This window comes from Nelumbo lutea, chromosome 3 (genome assembly GCF_056320005.1).
Source record: "Nelumbo lutea isolate HS-2025 chromosome 3, American lotus-T2T, whole genome shotgun sequence".
Lineage (NCBI taxonomy): Eukaryota > Viridiplantae > Streptophyta > Magnoliopsida > Proteales > Nelumbonaceae > Nelumbo > Nelumbo lutea.
In genome coordinates this window covers 17,463,517-17,483,830 of record NC_142686.1, presented here as the reverse complement: position 1 = coordinate 17,483,830, position 20,314 = coordinate 17,463,517, and the positions used below count along the sequence as shown (strand labels likewise).

General features: G+C 41.8%; 1 protein-coding gene across 2 annotated transcripts; it reads left to right on the top strand.

Moving 5' to 3' along the window:
- The first annotated feature begins 4,622 nt into the window (after nucleotides 1-4,622).
- LOC148863270 (UDP-glucose 6-dehydrogenase 1-like) lies at nucleotides 4,623-7,642 on the top strand. Of its 2 annotated transcripts, XM_088975318.1 has the most exons (3): nucleotides 4,800-4,926; nucleotides 5,669-5,773; nucleotides 5,855-7,642. In XM_088975318.1, exon 3 carries the CDS (start codon nucleotides 5,875-5,877, stop codon nucleotides 7,315-7,317), a length of 1,443 nt encoding a protein of 480 aa, XP_088831444.1. In that variant the 5' UTR covers nucleotides 4,800-4,926; nucleotides 5,669-5,773; nucleotides 5,855-5,874; the 3' UTR covers nucleotides 7,318-7,642. The 2 variants fall into 2 exon arrangements, with proteins under 2 accessions (XP_088831443.1, XP_088831444.1); XM_088975317.1 differs by lacking the exon at nucleotides 5,669-5,773 and having other exon boundaries at nucleotides 4,623-4,926.
- The last annotated feature ends 12,672 nt before the right edge of the window (nucleotides 7,643-20,314 follow it).

Below are 20,314 nucleotides of genomic sequence, written 5' to 3'. Positions count from 1 at the left end.
CGATAAAACTGGTCAAAATTGACCCAATTTGATCTAAGTTAATTGCTTTTCTAGTATTTTCGGTTGGAATGGATTCACAATTTCCCTAATCTGATCAGATTAGATCAGTTTTAGTTCTACTGTTTGTAAACTGACCAAAACCAATCCAATCTGATCAATCAACCTACCAATCGAACTAAACCAATCCTAAACACGCTTAGGGTGATATTTGATAATGTGGTAGAACCTTATCTGATCAGATTGAGTCGATTTTGATTCAACTGTTTGTAAACTGACCAAAACCAATCCAATCTGATCAAACAACCTACAATCGAACCAAACCAACCCTAAACACGCTTAGGGTGATGTTTGATAATGTGATAGGACCTTATTCCAGTTCGTTGAAACATGATTTTTAAGCCATGATGTGGTCTGAAACCGGTTATACTTGGTTTGGAATATAAATATCGCAAGTTTTAAAACACATGATCTAAAACACCCCACACCATAGTCGTTAATCAGGGGGGGAGTGGGGCGGAGCCATGGGTGGCAGAAGAGGAGCCATGGCCCCCTATGCCTTGAAAATCCCCATAATACCCATTTAAATATTTTTTAAATTTTGATCTTTACGTATATTTACTACCTTTTTGGCCCCCCTTAATAAAAAATCTTAACTCCACCCCTATCCTTAATGTTTATTTTAACACACTACACTACATCACTAGTGATGTAGAACACCACCAACAATGTAGTTAGTTGTATATTCATAATTTTTAAATGAATCCAGTTCTTCCACCTACAAAAAAACTCTACCTACGTAACATTACAACTAACACATGAAAAACATCTCACTCCTATATAATATTATACACGAGAAACTGTTCCCTCTAGAGTTCTTGCGAGTAGGAGATGTCAAATAGGACGCTACTGCCTAGTGTTTTGGGGGACACAACACTTCTCTAAACTATAGAGAACAAGCCTTATTTAAGCTAACTCAACATATTTTATTTTTACCAAAAGACATTTTAATTTTCTTTTCTTCTTTTTCTATAAATCCTTTTTCTGCTGAAATGGGTACATCGCCCATTTCCAAAGTTACTATCTGATCCCATCAGTGAGGTCCCACTCCACCCACCTCACTAAGATCAAATCACAGGAGAAAAGGGTCCCTACCATTCATCAGATGCATCATACGAATTAGATGATTAGATCTCAACTCCCTAATTCCACTAACTTTTCCTTAAAAAGTTATTAAACTTGATATGCTTTGCACATTCTTGCTTCTAAGTACAGACCGACCCCTAGCCTTTTTTGAGTTACTAAGTAAACAAATTTAGGAGAATGACGGTTCAGTCCAGGGATACAATTTTTAGGCCTAAAGTACAGTTGGATAGGTGCTAGCTCGCAATTAATGTCAATTTACAGGTGATGTTTAGAATGGAAATTTTCAATATTTTGAATATTTATAGATCTGCAGTGGAATTCAAAAATCTGCATTGGATGTATCTGTACTTCTCTGAACAAATTTGTGACAAAGGGCTTCTTATTTGTTGAAACAAAAAATAAAGCCCTATTTTAAGATTTAAGAACACCCGCATATACTGGCTGGTTGGTGCAGAGGCTTATCTCTCTTAGTCCAAGGTTATGGGGTTATGGCTTATGGTCAATTGGTCACTGTTCTTCACTGAATTCAAATTTGCTCCCCACAGAGTGCACCTCACACTAACTTGATATTACATTGCAGGCATGTATTGGGAACATCTCCCCATGAATGATAATTTATAAGTATAGAGATATTTCCAATGCTGTGAGGTTGGTGTGGGGAACCTTGTATGAGGAGCAAATCTGGACTCTTCTTCATTCCCATGTCATAAAGTCTATAATGTTTTTCTACATGCTAGCATTTGCCGTTTAGAAATGATAGTATTATTAATTTTTAACATCCATTTAGGTTTTATTTAAATATATTAAAATTTTATTATTTTTAAAAATAATTTTAATTTAATATCCATCTAAAAAATAACATAAATTTATTTAACAATACATACCCAAAAAAAATATTTGTATTAGATGTTCATGGTAAATTCTTTCTCATGGTTTTTAAAACCGATCAGGAGACCGAACCGGTCAGGGGTCCGGTTACAGGATTGAAACGGTCGGCCCGTTTTAACAAAAAAAAAAAAAAAGGTCAAAACCATTTGAACAGTTAACTGACTGAGTCAGCGGTTTACTGACCAAAATCAACGATTTCTTAAAAAATCCTGATTTTGGAGAAAAACGGAACCAGTCACCCCTGGTTTTTCCGGTCCAACCGTCCGGTTTTAAAAACCATACTCTTTCTACTTTAATTTTTGCTCAACAAAGCCTGGTAGGGGTCCAAATAGTTAAAGTCTAGAAATGTGTTAACGAGTTGTTATCGGTTTAGTGTTCATTCCCCGGCAGGCACAAAGTGTACTTGTAACTAACAATAGTTTCAGAGCTACAGGTTATATTTATAATATAATTTGTATTTAATTCCGAGTAATTTGATCCTACCTAACATGGACCAGCAGAGCTGCTCTATATTTTGGTATGAATCCACCATGACTTCCTTCACAGATAACTACCAATATTTTCAGAGTTGTCAGCTTGCTTTCAAAATTTGTTACAAAATCATCCTTTTTTTTTTTTTTTTTTTTTTTTTTTAAGGTTTGCAAATTTCAGGGTGCGAATTTGGCACACACTGTCTTAATATTCACTCTATTTTATGGTCAAAAACCGTTCCATTGCAAAGACAGATTTTGATTTTTTGGGGGGGTAGAACCGAAGACATGAATATCTGTGTGTGAGAAATGAGAGTTCTTTAGGTCAATAGGGCAAAACAATTGGCACATAGTTCGGGCCAGAAAGATCCACCCATGACCCACCTAGAAAATTCTATTGACCCATCTAAAATTAGAATTGGACTCAATACTTTCATTGGCCATCTGAGTTCTACAGAGAACTGCATGATATTATTGGAATGATCATATAATACAACACGTCAGGCTGATCAATCAGTTAGCTTAGAATACAATTATCCAACTACTGCTTCAATATTCTTAATTGTGAGCTTTTTCTTTAGTCCTTTTCAGGAACTTTATGAATAATTTTATTACATTAAATTCTGATTTTTGAGAGGTTCTTTTACAAATTAATTGATTTTACCTTTGTGGGTTATTCAAATATTTTTTTTTTCTAAATTTAAAAATTTGGGTTCAATTGTTTTTTTTTTAACCTTTGTGCGTTATTCAAGTCAAGCCATTTAACCTTTTGGACTTTTCGGTACTTTAGACAACTCTCACTTAATAGATACTGATATCAAATTATCAAATAAATGCTTGACCAATAAACCAAAAGTATTGATTGTTAAAATACGTCAAGCCAAGCTTTTAACCTTTTAAAACTTTAGCATATCTCCACGCTTGGGCAGCTAATTATGTGCAATGGTTCGATTTAAACAATTCTCACTTATAGCTGGGTTTGATATCAAGTGTTACGTGCTTGACCAATAAATCAAATCAAAGTCTTATCTCTTAGAACACGTCAAACCAAGCCGTTTAACTCTAACATCACTTAAATACAGTGAAAGAATGGTTGCTCTCTTTCTCCGGTGTTAATTAGAAGAAAGAAATAACTTTGTAGCTTCATCCGTCTCTTTTGTCTAGAAGTCATGCTCTTTTTCTTCATAATTTGGGTCATACTTCCTAACCGTCACTCCCTGCCTTAAATCATGGCTTCGATCTCACTCAACGCCTCCTCTTTTGGTGGTTCATGGAGTATCTGGCTGACTCGCAGATCTTGATACGTAGTATTGGTCGAATGCATCTCGGTTATCAGATGAATTCTGATACGTGGCATCAGCCGAATGCATCATAATCACCCATCACCAACCACTATTAACTGTGGCCACCTGTTCCCAATTATTATTCTTTTTATACAACTCCGACTATATAAAAGGTTCCTATATTGAGGTAAAGATATGTTGGAACTTAAGATTTAAATCTCGATTTAATCATCAAAGTCTTTGCCCCTAGAATATTTCCCAGGGCCTTTAACATCTTCTTTTTCTTAATATGTTGGACCTATTGGCCTCGAATATTAGAAATTACGTTGTGCTCTACCTCTGGCAGCAACAATTATTAATCACGTTCTTTCTGGATCTTAAAGTTTTGTTTTAATTTATTGATAAGAAATTAAAACACCATTAAAATGGTTTTCTAATTACCTTTATTTATTGAAAAAACATTATTTTTTTGGCACTTTCTGCGCAATGGGTATTTTTAAAATTACATTTTCAGAACCTGGGTTTTATTTATTTCGTTGAATTTGTTTGTTTCCTTTTTCTCAAGGAAACTTTACACGCCTTAAAGTCATCTTTTTATTGGCCTGAAGGCTGGAGCCTAGAATGACAGACGCGTCGAATGTCATTGTAGCTTCACTCGTTGAACTGCCTAAACTGGTTACATGGAAGGAGCGGTTTTTTTATTGGAACATGGATTCTAATTTCTTCCCTTTTCCTTTTTCAGTAAAATTGTTCGTTAGATTAATTAAGAATTAATAATATTGGTGTTACTGAAAAAACAAATCTTATTAAATGTATGGTTTAAAAAGATTCTTTTTTATTTATTTTATTTTTCTCCCTCTTGTTTGTTAGTGTAAAGTGTGCCTGAAACCAGAAAACGTGTTGAATGTTCCAGTTCAGCTGTTAAATCTGACTTTTTTTTTTTATTGCTTGGTTTGTGAAATATGGGGTAGATCTTAGATGGGTTTTGGGTATTTAAGAAGCTCTCGGTTTCCTCGTTTTCCTGTGAGAGAAGCCGTAGTCTCTCTTTCTCTTCAGAGATCTACTGCTTCCATCTCTCTGTTCCTGTTTTTCGTTTTCTCTTCTTAGATCTTTTGGAAGAAAACAGAGGGACCAAAAAGAAGGTAATGCTGATCTGAACTTCGAACTTCAAGCAGGACACATGAATCAATTATAGTCTGAGTGTTCGTGATCTTATGATCTGTTTGTACTGTTAATGTTCCATTAAAAAAAAATCTGTCGGCTTCTCATTTATTATGCTGCCTGATCTTTTGTCTATTTGTTTGCTGTTATTGGTCTCTGAGAGATGTCCTCTTTGTTTTTCTGTGGAGTCTTCTTAATGGGGTTCTGTTGTATGTGTAATGATTCTGTGCATGATGCACAAATCAACACTTTTTTTGGAGGATCTGATATCTTGGACTGTAACTCAGACGGTCACTTTTCGTATATGTTCTGTTGGCTTTCGCTTATTGAATTCTAACTAGGAATCAAGCCTTTTCTTTGAAGGATTGACTGGAAACCCAGATAGAAAAACCAGATATTTTGACAAATTTATGAGCTTCTCCTTAAAACTCTGGATCTATTGGTTAGATCCTTGTTTTAATCTAGTGTCAACCGTTTGTATTTGTCTGTCTTTTAGTTCGTTATCTATACTTTGGAATTGTTATCTTTTCTCATTCTATGGAGTTTCTTTGATTCCTTTGCACTAAATAAAAAAATTATGCCCTTTCCTCTTGCTATCTTATATCATCCCCTGCCTCAAAAATGAATTTTGTTTTTCATTTTCTTGTTTGAACTTTGAAATTGAACTCAGTCACAAACACTTAGATAGTTTCTTGACAGTATTGCTTTCCTTTAATGCGTCAGAAGAGTTCTTTATCAATTAGTCTTCTATGACTATGGGCAAATACACATGATATCTCTGCGTCCTGCTAGACTCTATCCGTTGTTTGTGTTTCCACCTCCTTGCTGGTATATAGATCTAGAACTTGTGACCTTCCAATGTTTGTTTCTTCTCTATAATGAATGATATGTGGGTTTCCATCCTTGTAGGTTATTGATTAAAATTGAAAATGGTGAAGATCTGTTGCATTGGAGCTGGGTATGTCGGTGGACCTACCATGGCTGTGATAGCACTCAAGTGCACTTCTATTGAAGTGGCCGTTGTGGATATATCCATTACTCGTATCAATGCTTGGAATAGCGATCAGCTCCCCATCTTTGAGCCAGGCCTGGAAGACGTGGTGAAGCAGTGCAGAGGAAAGAACCTTTTCTTCAGTACTGATGTAGAGAAGCATGTAAGCGAGGCAGATATTATTTTTGTCTCTGTCAACACCCCAACCAAAACTCGAGGACTCGGAGCAGGCAAAGCCGCTGATCTGACCTACTGGGAGAGTGCGGCACGCATGATAGCTGATGTATCAAAATCCAACAAGATTGTAGTTGAGAAATCAACAGTCCCAGTAAAAACAGCTGAGGCAATTGAGAAGATTCTGATCCACAACAGCAAGGGTATCAACTTCCAAATTCTCTCAAACCCAGAGTTCCTTGCTGAGGGGACTGCCATCCAAGACCTCCTCAAGCCTGATAGGGTGCTCATTGGAGGCCGGGAGACTCCTGATGGACAGAAAGCAATCCAAGCATTGAAGGATGTATATGCCCATTGGGTGCCTGAAGACCGAATCCTAGCTACCAACCTGTGGTCAGCGGAGCTTTCCAAGCTTGCTGCCAATGCTTTCCTGGCCCAGAGGATCTCCTCTGTCAATGCCATGTCAGCACTGTGTGAGGCAACTGGTGCAGACGTTACCCAGGTGTCCCATGCTGTTGGTATGGACTCTAGGATTGGGCCCAAGTTCCTGAATGCCAGTGTTGGCTTTGGAGGGTCCTGCTTCCAGAAGGACATACTGAACCTGGTCTACATCTGTGAATGCAATGGCCTCCCTGAGGTAGCAAACTACTGGAAACAGGTCATCAAGGTGAATGACTACCAGAAGAACCGTTTTGTCAACCGGGTTGTCTCTTCCATGTTCAACACAGTCTCAGGTAAGAAGATTGCTGTTCTGGGGTTTGCATTCAAGAAGGACACAGGTGACACAAGGGAGACCCCCGCCATCGATGTGTGCAAAGGGCTCTTGGGGGACAAGGCCCGGTTGAGCATCTATGATCCTCAGGTCAGTGAGGAGCAGATCCAGAGGGACCTCTCAATGAACAAGTTTGACTGGGATCACCCACTTCACCTCCAGCCACTGAGCCCCACTGCAGTGAAGCAAGTGAGTGTTGTTTGGGATGCATACGAGGCAACCAAGGATGCCCACGGTGTCTGCATTCTGACGGAGTGGAATGAGTTTAAGACACTTGATTACCAGAGGATATATGATAACATGCGGAAACCCGCGTTTGTATTCGACGGTAGGAACATCGTGAATGCGGAGAAGTTGAGGGAGATTGGTTTCATCGTGTACTCCATAGGGAAGCCCTTGGATCCATGGCTCAAGGACATGCCTGCTGTAGCTTAGAAGAGAAGCATGGATTTAGCACGGCTTGCACTGGATCACTTAGAATTGAGATTTGATGTAGAATGTTTGATTCTTTAAATTTTTTTGTATTTCTTTTCTTACCCCCCCCCCCCCCCCCCTATTCCGTTTATCGCTATTAGTCGTGCTTTATGTTGTTTCTTACCTGTGAACATTAGTTAGCTAAAAATTACTGCTGCTTCCATCTTATGGAAGCCAAGAAGATCTCTGTTACTTAGCCATTACTGGAATGATCCCGAGTCAATGTGTTCTTTTTACTTGGCTTAATAAGCTGTTATAAATGAATTCATTGAGGCTTTAGAAACCATTTCTCTGTCATTGATATGAATCATAATTGATTAACCATCACAAGCATTTTTTAAGGTATATATGTTGTAAGTTGTAACTATCAACAGCCTAAACTGATAGTTCTATGGATAATTTACATTGATCAACCCATAACGTTTCGGGTTGAAACAACAATTGTACTAACCACAACCTTCGCTTTTCTATCAACACTCCACAGACAGTTGTTTAGCTCAACTCCTCCACTTTTCCACCAACAGTCAACAGTCGCTCAATCCAATTCCAACACCATAAAAGACGGTTTCTCTTTTTGTTGGACTGGACCGATTCATGGGAGTTGAGCTTAACTTAAAGACGAAAGTCCTTACCAGCTTCGGCTCTCAACATCAATCGGACTTGGCTTTGGGGTTTGGAATGAGTTGAGCTTCTCAAATCTCAACCACAATAAGAGGAGGACGCCTGGAATCCACCAGGAATGAAGAAAGCTTGCCTTCTGTCACTGCCTGCTCAAATCGTGTCTTTGAGATTCATATTAAAAGTTGAATAAAGCCTACGCGATTCACGGTTTCACACCGCTACGCCCAAGCAAAACCGACTAACCCAGTGGGTTTCTTCGGTTCGCTGTGGGTAAAACAGTAGTCCCCACACCCCCACTCTCCACTAGATCTGTTTATGGGCGGGTAGCACATGTTTTAAACCCGTGGATTCAGGTTTGGGCCCAAAACACTAGGCCCGACTTTCTTTGACCCGTTCTATGATGCATCTGGAAACTGCATATGATGAAGGATCCGTACGAAAATATATCTACAGGATCTCTTGTTCTTTTCACCATCTCAATCCATGAGATGCTCAGTTGTTATTCCTTTGTGGAACATCCCTGACCTTGACCTTGAGACATTTTCTTTGATCTGGCTGTTGCAGATAAATCTACTAATTTCAGACAATTCATTGCTATACATCTATATAAACTCCGTAATACCTTATTACATATAGAAACATATTTTTAGTACCTTAGATTTTGTTTGGACACAAGTTAGTAAAAAATGGAGGGATTTGAGACTAAGAGATAATTCAATGCCACACTTTTTAGTAACTTGGTCCAATAATTTATAAATAAGGGAGACATTGACGAGGATGTCACCCAAGACAGATTTAAGGTTGTGTATATTATGTAGTACAGTGTTGAGTTGTTAAGAAACAATATTTTCCAAAAAAAAAAAAGTGCAGAAATGTATACGGATGAGTGGAAAAAACTAAAAAAGATTTGATCAAAAATTAAGGTCATGTTTGGTTCAACTCTCATTCTTTTTTATTTTTATCCAAGATGAAATTTTAAAATAAGAAAATATTGCTATGAACCGAACACATTTTTTCCTAAAAATTATTTATTTTCAAACTGGAAAGTGCCTTGCGTTGTTCATTTTCATTAAAAAAGAGCTGTGTTAGCGGTCATAAACTGTCAGCCTAGGTCTCCAAAATTGCAGGCCAATGCTTGTTGGCATAAGTTTCCATGGCAATCTGCCAATAAACATTTATGGTGGTAGTTTTATAAGCCTAGGCCAGCGGTTTATGACCGCTGGCAGTTTGGCATATAGTTTGTTTAAATAATGAAAATGAGTAATATGGGGCATGATTATTCTTCATGCTGCAAACTACCTCAATTTTTGTGCTATGGGCTGATTTTTCATTCGAAAAGAATGAGGCCCATGACAAGAAAATTGTAAGCAAAGACTCTAATGTGATTCATTCTTGCTCATTTTTTCTCAAAATGAGCAAGAATTAAAAAAAAAAATTGAGACCCAGAGCAACCAACTAAACATGGCCTAAGTCATTTGAAAGATCCTAAGAATAACTCCAATGATTGATGAAATTAGAGAAAGTAGAATAAAATGGTTTGATTACCCAACAACACTTATAAGAGGAAGTGATCTATTGCAAGTTGAAAGAACAAGAATGCCATCAATGCAATGATACAAGACATGAGCTTAATGCATCAGACCAGCCACAACACAAAGCCAAGCTTCTAGACCAATAATAAAGGCCATCTGAAAATGCATGTCGAAAATCAAAAAGAAAATGCATAGATAAATCCCAAATTGTGGTCACCAAAGGTACATTTTTTTGGATAGATTATGGTGGCTGTATCAACTTCCAACAGGCTGCAAACGGTAGATTAATGAAAAATCACCATCCCAAGGGTATAGCATCAACACCACTAAGAGAACAATTTCAGGTTTCCTCTGCTTGTCTGCCCATATGGAGATTCTTGACACCCAATACAACTGAGCACCCTCACCCTTATTATTTGGTATAAAGATCAAATCATCTTTGTAGAAAGCAAAATAGGGGCACCTTAGTGCTAAACCTCACATACTACAATCAAATGGGGCAAATCAAGTTGCTTTGGGCGAGTGCTCTACCCCCCAAGTGTTCGCCGCACAGGCCTTCATGAGTGTCGCGGAGTACGAACTCGGCTTCGGTAGGTCACAGGCACCGCAAATAGAGGAGCGTGTACGACCGTCGGTATAACCGTTCGTCTATTATGACGTATTTGGCCGCCTGGCGCTGCACCCTCTTGGCCGCATTGCGTTCTGCAGGGAGGGTTCTGTCTATCAGGAAGCTCGCGAGTGGATCGATCCAGATTGGCTCTGCTTCTAAGACGGGAGCGACCTCCTCTGTCCCCCCGAGAATACTAGGGTGAGGTAAGTCCTCTATGTACACAGTTCTCACATTGTTGTGACTCGTACTGGCTAACCGGGACAGGGCGTCGGCCTTAGTGTTTTCTGACCTCGGGATTTTCCTGATGATGTGCGATCGGAAGTTGAGCAGGGCTTCTTTTACTTTGGCTAAATATGCGATCATGGAGAGATCGCGTGCTTCGTATTCGCCGATAACTTGGTTTACCCCGAGCTGAGAATCGCTGCAGATGACCAAGTGTTTTGCCTTAACCTTTCGCGCTAGGTCCAGCCCGGCGATCAGTGCTTCGTACTATGCCTCGTTGTTGGATGTCGCGAACTCAAAGCGTAGTGCATATTCTACTTTTGTGCCGCTCGGGCCGCACAAGACTATTCCAGCTCCGCTGCCTTGCCGGTTTGAGGAACCATCCACGTGAAGGATCCAGGGCTCCTCATCCCAATTCGCTCTTCGCCTGACCAGGAGAGATGCCACACTGGCTGCTACTTCACGGGGTTCAGACTCCATGGGCTCAGGAGCTCCGGGTTCGCCGCAACTGGGGACCTCAGGCTCGACCTGTGGGGCTTCGTGGCTGAAAGTGCACTCGGCAATAAAATCTGCCAAAGCTTGGGCCTTGATAGCGGTTCTCGGTTTGTACTGGAGGTCGTACTCGCTGAGTTCGATGGCCCATTTCGTCAGTCGACCGGAGACTTCGGGTTTGAGTAAAACTTGTCTAAGAGGTTTGTTAGTTAGGACGATGACGGTGTGAGCCTGGAAGTACGGGCGGAGTTTACGAGCTGCTATTACTAGGGCATATGCTAGTTTTTCTATCTCCGGGTACCTTGCCTCTGCTCTCTGTAGAATTTTACTAACATAATATATGGGTCGTTGGACCCGGTCTGTTTCCTTTAATAGTACCGAACTGACCGCCTCGTCGCTCGCCGAGAGGTACAGTTCTAAGACCTCGCCCACCTCGGGCCGGGCTAAGGTTGGCACACTAGTGAGGTAAACTTTTAGTTCGTCGAACGCGAGCTGGCAGTCCTGGGTCCACTCGAACCCTTTGCCTTTGACTGCCTTGAAGAAGGGTAGGCAGCGGTCTGCTGATTTGGACAAGAAGCGGCTTAGAGCGGCTATGCGGCCGTTTAGCCTCTGAACCTCTTTTACTTTCCGAGGTGGTTTCATATCTAGAATGGCTTTTATTTTGTCTGGGTTGGCCTCAATACCGCGTTGATTGACAATGTAGCCTAGGAACTTGCCCGAGGTGACGCCGAAGACACACTTGTTTGGATTCAACTTCATGCTAAACTGACGCAGGATTTGGAAAACAGAATCTAAGTCTTGTATTAACTCTTGTGAAAACTGAGTCTTGACGACCATGTCGTCTACATAGCACTCTATCTTCGTACCAATCAGGGGCCGAAATAGCTTATTTGCGAATCTTTGGAAAGTTGCCCCGACATTTTTTAGTCCGAAGGGCATGACTTTGTAGCAATACAGGCCGAACTCGGTTATGAAGCTGGTTTTTTCCTCATCGGATGGGTCCATCCTAACTTGGTTGTAGCCCGAGTTGGCGTCCAGGAAGCTTAGCAACTCGTTTCCCGAGGTCGCGTCCATTAGGCGGTCAATTCTGGGGAGGGGGAAGCAATCTTTCGGGCAAGCTCGGTTCAGATCGGTATAGTCGACGCACATGCGCCACTTGCCGCTTGCCTTTTTTACCAACACCGGGTTAGCCACCCAGCTCGGGTAGTGGACTTCCCTTATGAAGTTTGCTGCGAGGAGCTTCTCGACCTCCTCGTCGACCGCTCTCCAGCGTTCTGGGGCTAAGTTGCGTTTCTTTTGTCTAACGGGTCTGACTACAGGGTCAGTATTAAGTTTGTGAGTTATCAGTCCGGGGCTAATGCCGGGCATGTCGGCCGCAGACCAGGCAAAAATATCTAAATTTTGAAGTAAAAAACTCACCAGTTCGGCTCGTAGGGGGTCTTCGATGGAAGCTCCGATGCTTAGTGTGCGAGCTGGGTCCGTAGCTGAAGTCGGGATTGCGACTGTTTCCTCCGTGGGTGAAGCTCGCTCCTCACCTTGCTCCGCCGGCCACTCCAGTTCGAGGTCGTCGGCCGCCTTGGTTTTTCCCTTCAGGGCGGCAACGTAGCACTTGCGGGACTCGAGCTGGTTGCCCCGCGCTACCCCTATACCGAAGTTCGTAGGGAACTTCATGGCCAAATAGTAGGTGGAGACCGCCGCCCGTAGGATATGCGTGATCGGCTGCCCTATTATGGCATTGTATGGGGAGGGGGTCGTGACTACTAGGAAATCATGGTTGAGTCTGACCGCACAAGGCCATGTGCCGACTTCCACAGGAACAGTTACTTTTCCGAGGGGCCTGACTTCCTCTCCGCTGAAACCTACCAGGGGAGTGTTCGCGGGCTTCAGCTCGCTCCTCTTTAACTGCAGCTGGTCAAATGCTGATTTGAAGAGAATGTCCGCTGAGCTGCCCGAATCTACGAGTACGCGCCTAACCTCGAAGTCGTTGATCCTTAGCTTAATGACAAGCGCATCATCATGGGGGTAGTGGACTCCTCGCGCGTCGTCCTCCGTGAAAAAGATTGGTTCTTCGGTCTTTGGTCTCTTTGGGGGGTTCCATTCTTCGAGGGCCGCTTCGCGAACTGAAGTCTGGGCTGCTGCCGAGGTACACCCCGCTACCACCGAACCTCCCACTATTACATGGATGGTTCCCCGAACTGGCCTCTCTTCCGGAGGCTGCTTCTGCAACGGTTCGGTAGGTCTGTTGCTAGACTCGGGGGCATCCTTTTCATGCTCCCTTTGCCGACATGCTTTATTGTTATTGCTGTGCTGTACAATGTTTCTCAAGTATCCGCGACGGATGAGTCCCTCTATCTCATCCCGGAGGTTATTACACTGTTCGATGCTATGACCATGGTCTCTATGGAAACTACAATACAAATTCTTGTTTCTCTCGTTCGGATTTCCTTTTAGGCGAGGTGGCCACTTAACGTATGGAGCGTCTTTGATCGTCATTAAGATCTCTGTCCGCCTCATGTTTAACGGCGTGTAGTCCTTCCGAACTGCTAGGGGGGCCCGGAAGGACTGGTTCGGCTTTGGCTCCCGGGTCGGGTTTTTTCTATTCACCGGGTGGGAGAGCTCGCCTTCTCTCTTTCTTTTCTCGTTCCCGCCTTTGGTTCGTTGGTTGATTTCTTCCTCTGTCCTCATGAATTATCCGTGAGTTTGAGGAATTCGGCCACGGTCGCGGGCTGGTTGGCCACCATGTGCCATTTGAATTCTTTGTGCGTCACCCCTCTTTTGGCCGCCGCGAGCTGCACTACGGGGTCCAACCGTGGTATCTGCAAGCATGCTTCGTTGAACCGATTGATGTAGCCCCGAATAGATTCTCCTTCTCTTTGGACCACTCCGAAGATGCTTTCCTCTGTTCTGGGGCACCGTCGGCTGGTGACGAAGTGTGTGGTGAAGACTTGCACGAACTGGGCCCAGCACTTTATCGACCCGGGGGCCAGGTTCCTGTACCAAGTGCGGGCTACCCCCCTGAGGGTGGTGGTAAAGGCCACGCACATGCACGATTCGCTGGCCCTGGCGAGGTGCATTTGCGACTGAAAGGCGTCAACATGGTCGTTGGGGTCCAACGACCCGTCGTACTTGTCTAGAGGTGGGAGCTTGAAGTCTCTGGGTAAGGGGACCGCCAGGAGTTCCGACGCGAGGGGGGAAGGAACGGAGAGAGCCGGGGCAGCCCCTACCTCATCCGAGCTCGTGTCTTTGCCTCTGAATTCCGACTTGGCCATATCGGTATTGACCGAATCACAAGGTTGGTAAAGGATGGTCCTTTGGATTTTCTAACTGTAGAAAATCTTCCCACTTGTGAACCTTGCCTTCAAGGTAAGATGTCTAAGCGGCCATTTGACGGTAAGCCTGAAAGATCTAAAGGCACACTTGACCTAATACATACTGATGTATGTGGTCCCCTGAGTGTTAGGACACGGAATCAACACGTGTACTTCATCACCTTTACAGATGATTTTTCACGATATGGTTACGTGTACCTAATGAGACATAAGTCTGATTCATTTGAAAAGTTCAAAGAGTTCAGACAGGAAGTCGAGAAGTAGTTAGGGAGAGAAATTAAGGCCCTTCGATCAGATCGAGGTGGTGAGTATCTCTCTGACGAATTCAGGGACTACTTAAAGGCCAATGGGATAGTGTCACAATTAGCTCCTCCTGCTACACCTCAACTCACGGTGTTTCAGAGAGGAGGAATAGGACCTTGTTGGACATGGTCCGGTCACTTCTCGTACGCTCACAATTACCCACATCCTTTTGGGGATACGCATTAGAGACTTCTATCTACGTGCTGAATCGGGTTCCAACCAAATCAGTTCCTAAAACTCCATATGAACTTTGGACCGGAAGGAAGCCAAGTGTAAGACACTTGAAGATTTGGGGTAGTCCTGCACACGTTAAAAGAACAAGTGCGGACAAGTTGGAATCTAAAACCAGTCATTGCCTGTTTATAGGCTACCCAAAGGATTCGGTGGGTTATCTATTCTATGACCCGAGTGAGCAGAAAGTGTTCTGCAGTCGAAACGCCCAGTTCTTAGAATCCGATTACATCCTGGACACCCATCGTCAGGAAATAGTTCTTGATGAGGAAAGCTCAGGAGCAGTGGGAGATGTCCCACAAATTCCAGGTAATGACCAACCTAGAAGAACCACCCGGGTATCCAGACCACCAGTCCGATATGGTTATGACTAGGATAGTTACCTGGTGGAAACCTTGAATAGTGAAGAGGATCCCGTGACTTACGCGGAAGCTATGTTAGACATAGACTCCCAGAAGTGGGTGGAGGCCATGAGAGCTGAAATGGACTCAATGGAGACCAATGGAGTCTGGACTCTAGTGGATCCGCCCCCCGGGGTAAAAGCAATTGGTTGCAAATGGATCTACAAGAGGAAGAAGGGCCCCGATGGCAGGATTGAGACCTTTAAAGCTCGCTTGGTGGCGAAAGGGTATACTCAGAAAGAAGGCATCGACTATGAGGAAACCTTTTCGCCCGTGGCCATGCTTAAATCCATTAGGATCCTGCTAGCTGTAGCAGCGTACCATGACTATGAGATTTGGCAAATGGATGTCAAAACCGCGTTCCTGAATGGAGATCTTAGTGAAGATATCTACATGCAGCAGCCGCAAGGCTTCATTGCTGCTGGTCAGGAACACATGGTATGTAAACTTAATAGATCCATATATGGACTTAAGCAGGCTTCTAGGAGTTGGAACATCCGTTTTGATTCTGCAGTCAAAACGTTTGACTTTGAGCAGAATCCGGATGAGCCCTGTGTTTACAGGAAGTCCAGTGGGGATAAGATCACCTTTTTGGTGTTGTACGTGGACGATATCTTACTCATTGGGAATGATGTAGGAATGTTGACTTTGGTCAAGGTATGGCTATCACAGCAGTTCTCCATGAAAGATCTTGGAGAAGCTTCATACATACTGGGTCTTCGACTCTATAGAGATAGATCGAAGCGGATAATTGGATTATCCCAGGCTGCTTACATTGACAAAATTGTCAAGAGGTATAGCATGGAGAACTCCAAGAAAGGAAACGTTCCTTTCAGGCACGGAGTCACTCTCTCCAAGAAGATGTCTCCCAAGACTTCTGAGGAGATTGAGAGCATGAGAGACGTTCCCTATGCCTCAGCCGTAGGGAGCATCATGTATGCCATGCTGTGCACTCGCCCTGACATTGCTCAGGCGGTGAGTGTGGTAAGCAGATTCCAGGCAAACCCAGGGCAGGAGCATTGGACTGCTGTGAAGAACATACTCAAATACCTTCGAAGGACAAAAGAGTTTTGTCTGGTATTCGATGGTAGTTCACTGCAAGTTCTAGGGTATACCGATGCCGATTTCCAGTCGGATCCAGATGATAGAAAGTCTACATCTGGGTATGTTTTCACGATAGGATCGTGTGCTGTTTGCTGGAAAAGCAGCAAACAGGGGTCCACTGCAGACTCCACAACCGAGGCCGAGTACATTGCCGCAAGTGAAGCTGCCAAGGAAGCCGTGTGGATGAAGAAGTTCATACACGAATTAGGAGCGATTCCATCCAGCACATCTCCCATCCCGTTGTTGTGTGACAACAATGGAGCGATCGCCTAGGCTAAAGAGCCTCGGGCTCACTCGAAGTCGAAGCACATCGAGAGAAAGTACCATGTACTGCGGGAGATCGTTGGTAGAGAAACACGTGGAAAGTATGGGACTCCGGCTTGTACCAGATTGGACCTAAGTGCAAGTGGGAGCTGTTAGACAGTTTTGTATGCCCTTAGCTTCAATCTGATTTGATGTACTTTTGTTATTTAGTGGAAATAAATAAAGTGCATGTTTGATTCATGTTGTTTGGTTTAATTCTGTGTGAAACCCTAAAATTGGACATTTATAGAGACTCATGTTAGTTTTAAGTGTTCACAGCCGTTGGATAAGTCTGGGGAGATTTATCCTGCCAAGGCTGATACTGGTGTGCCACCAAGTGTTGGGATGGCCTGTCTCAGCCATCAGGGTAAGACCCGAGGCACATGCAGTATGGGATTACTTGAATCCTTGAACCGGACCAGATTTCCAGTATTGCACTGGACCTTGGAGATAGATGGGCAAAACTGGAAAGTTACACCTGACCCCTAGACTCGATTATGACATTTCACTAGGTGTTGGATCAGGCTGCCTTTGATATGCCAATCAGTGAGATCCTTAGCGGGGATCAAAACCTGGGTATGTTGGGGCAGTTTGAGAATTCATCTGAGTGGGTGATCATAGTGACAGAATCAGCCACTTTGTCGGACAAAGGGTAATGATCAGGAATGCACTCTCTCTGATGGAAACCAAACTGCCGGCAGTTGATTTCAATCGTTGGAATTTTGTTTTGCAAAATTAATATATTTATATATATATGTACGGTTTTGAATTGTTTGCAAATGGTTTTAATTCCCGGGATCCATGTGAGAGGAGAGTGCGGCACTGTTCCTTGCAGCCGAGGGAGAGGTCCTCTCTTGTCGGGCAGTGCTTGATCATTAAGGGCTGAGAGGTTAAGTGTAAGACCATTGAGGATAATACCTGATGGGCTAATCTTGCACCTGCCCACAGTCTCTGGGTTTTTATAAGATGGCTTGGCCCAGGGACCACTTAATGTAAGTGTTGGGCCCATAGGGTCCATATGATGGACTCAAGGGGTTCATTGAGTTTTTCAGTGAATTTGGCTGGGCCTTGTATTAAAGGCTGGGCCAAACCCATGTGGCTGGTGTGTAGATCAATGCTTGGGTCCCACGCCATACAAAGAAGCCCAACTGGGCAGCAGATTGGAAAGTAATTAGACATTGAACACTTAATGGGCCAAAAGCCCATTTCGAGGTGGGCTGATATGATCACCCATCCCTGGGGCGAATTTGAGATTAAAGTTAGTAAAAGGATTGGGCCTTTTAGCCTTATCCACTCTTAGAGACCAAATTCAAATTAGATTTGAATCTGGTAACCTCCTGATAAGATTAGGAGTAAGCTAACTCTATCTGCAGAAAGGATTAAGATTATCCCCTATCCAAATACTGATTTGGATTGGGATAACTCCTAAAAAGGAGGTTTCTTAATCAAGAAGAAAGGAGGAGATTTCGAACCACCTTGAAGAGGTATAGGATATTTCCTGCGAATTGAGATCAGAACTGATTTCATACTCTCCAGAAAAATAGAAAAAGCAGTTCAGCCTTTTTGTTTTTGAGATCTCCTCCTACCGCCGCCATCTGCCATTGCAAGATTAGATCTTTGCAGAGAAGAAAGTCAAGAAATATGTTCTTGACATCAGTCTTGGAAGAAAGACTGAAAGGATTCAGTGTTTAGTACTTCCAGAGGATTCTTGTGAAGGATCTAGTGTGTAGGACGCACCCTGCTGGTTCTGTTCCATCCACAACTGTGTCATCTTCAGTAGGAACGGATCTTGGAGCATTCTTTGGGCGTGAATACCAACTTTGGGAGATACTGCTTCTCCGGATCAGGTATATTCCTCCCATTTATCTTTTGGTACAGATCTGGTTTGATTATGGTTCAAGTAGGATCCTTGAATATTGTATTCTAAATTTAGGGAATATGATTCCCAGTTGGGAGAAGGTAGGAAAATTTTTGAAATTCGCCCACCCATTCCGCAACCTTTATGGCGTCCATTAGATGGATCCTACCATTCTTTCACAGGCATGGTACGACTTGTTTAGTTTTGGTGCCCAGAAGGTGATGCGAAGTGCTGAGCGAGGCGGTCTTGAGCTCGGAGGTATCTATATGGCAGGTCAGTTTCGGCGAGGTGTATCCCGAACTGTTACAAGGTGGGTCAGTTCGGCGAAGTGTATCCCGAGCTGTTACAAGGTGGGTCAGTTCGGCGAAGTGTATCCCGAGCTGTTACAAGGTGGGTCAATTCGGTGAAGTGTATCCCGAGCTGTTACAAGGTGAGTCAGTTCGACGAAGTGTATCCCGAGCTGTTACAAGGGTCAGTTCTGCGAAATGTGTCCCCTTGTTCCCGCCTAGACTTGGCCCCTTTTGCCGAGTTGTTGTTTCTGCCACGTGTCACATAATAGAGAGGTCAGGCCAAATCTTCCTTCATCACTAAGCATTACTTTATTTTTCATTTTATATTAACACCCTATAAAAGTGTGTCACATAAACATTTAGTTTTAAAAAATATTGGGACGTTGGAGGAAATAAGAATATGACATTTTCCTAAATGATGCACAAAAATCTAAGTGTTATGATTTTTAGTATTTATCTAATAAATCGTGAAACTAAATAATGGTTTCGTGCACAATAAACATAAACACTTGTGTGATACTGATACATAAATGCCAATAGAATCAAACACCCTCTATGCGTGTATTTTGTTCCATGGACGTTTCGTGATAGGCGTTTATCAAAACATTGCCATTTTATCGCCAAATCAACATTTTTTCTTATCATATTCATCGGTGTGCATTGACATTCACACAAGGGGTTTTGATTTATGTGTGCACCAACCATTAGGGGAAGCTTCATTTAAATGCTTCCCTCCACGATTATTCACTGTTCCACTAATGTGGCGTCTATTTGTCAATAAACGGTTTATCAAATACTTTTCTCAGCTTTGAAGACAAATCAAATACAAATATATATTAAAACAAGGAAGTGTAGAAATTATCACTCTTTTTTTTTAATTTCTTTTTTAATTTTTTAATCCATTCCATTTTCGAAATTACCAATTAGAACTCTATTTTCCCTGAAAATCTTCCTAAAATCTCTCTCTCTCTCACACACACACATTTCTCCTAAATAACCTCCCCTACTATCCCTAATTTTCTCATAAGTTATATCTATTTTAGCAGAGAATTTCTCTCCTAAATTATCTTTAATTCTTATTTATCTTCTCCCCTACCTTTTATCTACATTTATTTATAGAAAATTTGAATTAAAAGTTTTAAGAATTATTTAAATATTCTAACAAAATTATATAAAAACTTTAAAATGTTTATTAAAACACAAAAAAATTATAATCGATTTAATAGTATTCATCTTACCAATAATTATATATTTTTACAAAATTCATCACGAAACTATATAAAAACAACATAAATTATGATTTTCTAGATTATTCAATCTAAATGTTATTCAAATAATAAAAATATAACATTAAAAATGAAATATTATTTAAATACTTCAATAACTAAATATCTTAAATAATAAAATATTAAAATTAATATTTTAAATCAATTAATAATATAATTTAAATATTTACTGAATAACTTTCAATTATAATAAATAGATTAAGATTTTAAATATTTAATTAAATAACTAAATATTTTAAATAAAAAATATTTAACATAACTAGATTTTTAAATAGTTAAAATAGTAAAATAATGTATTAATAGTAAAATAATTTTATTGATTATTAAATATAATAAGTAATTAATATTTTAAAATTTAAACAATGTTTTATTTCAA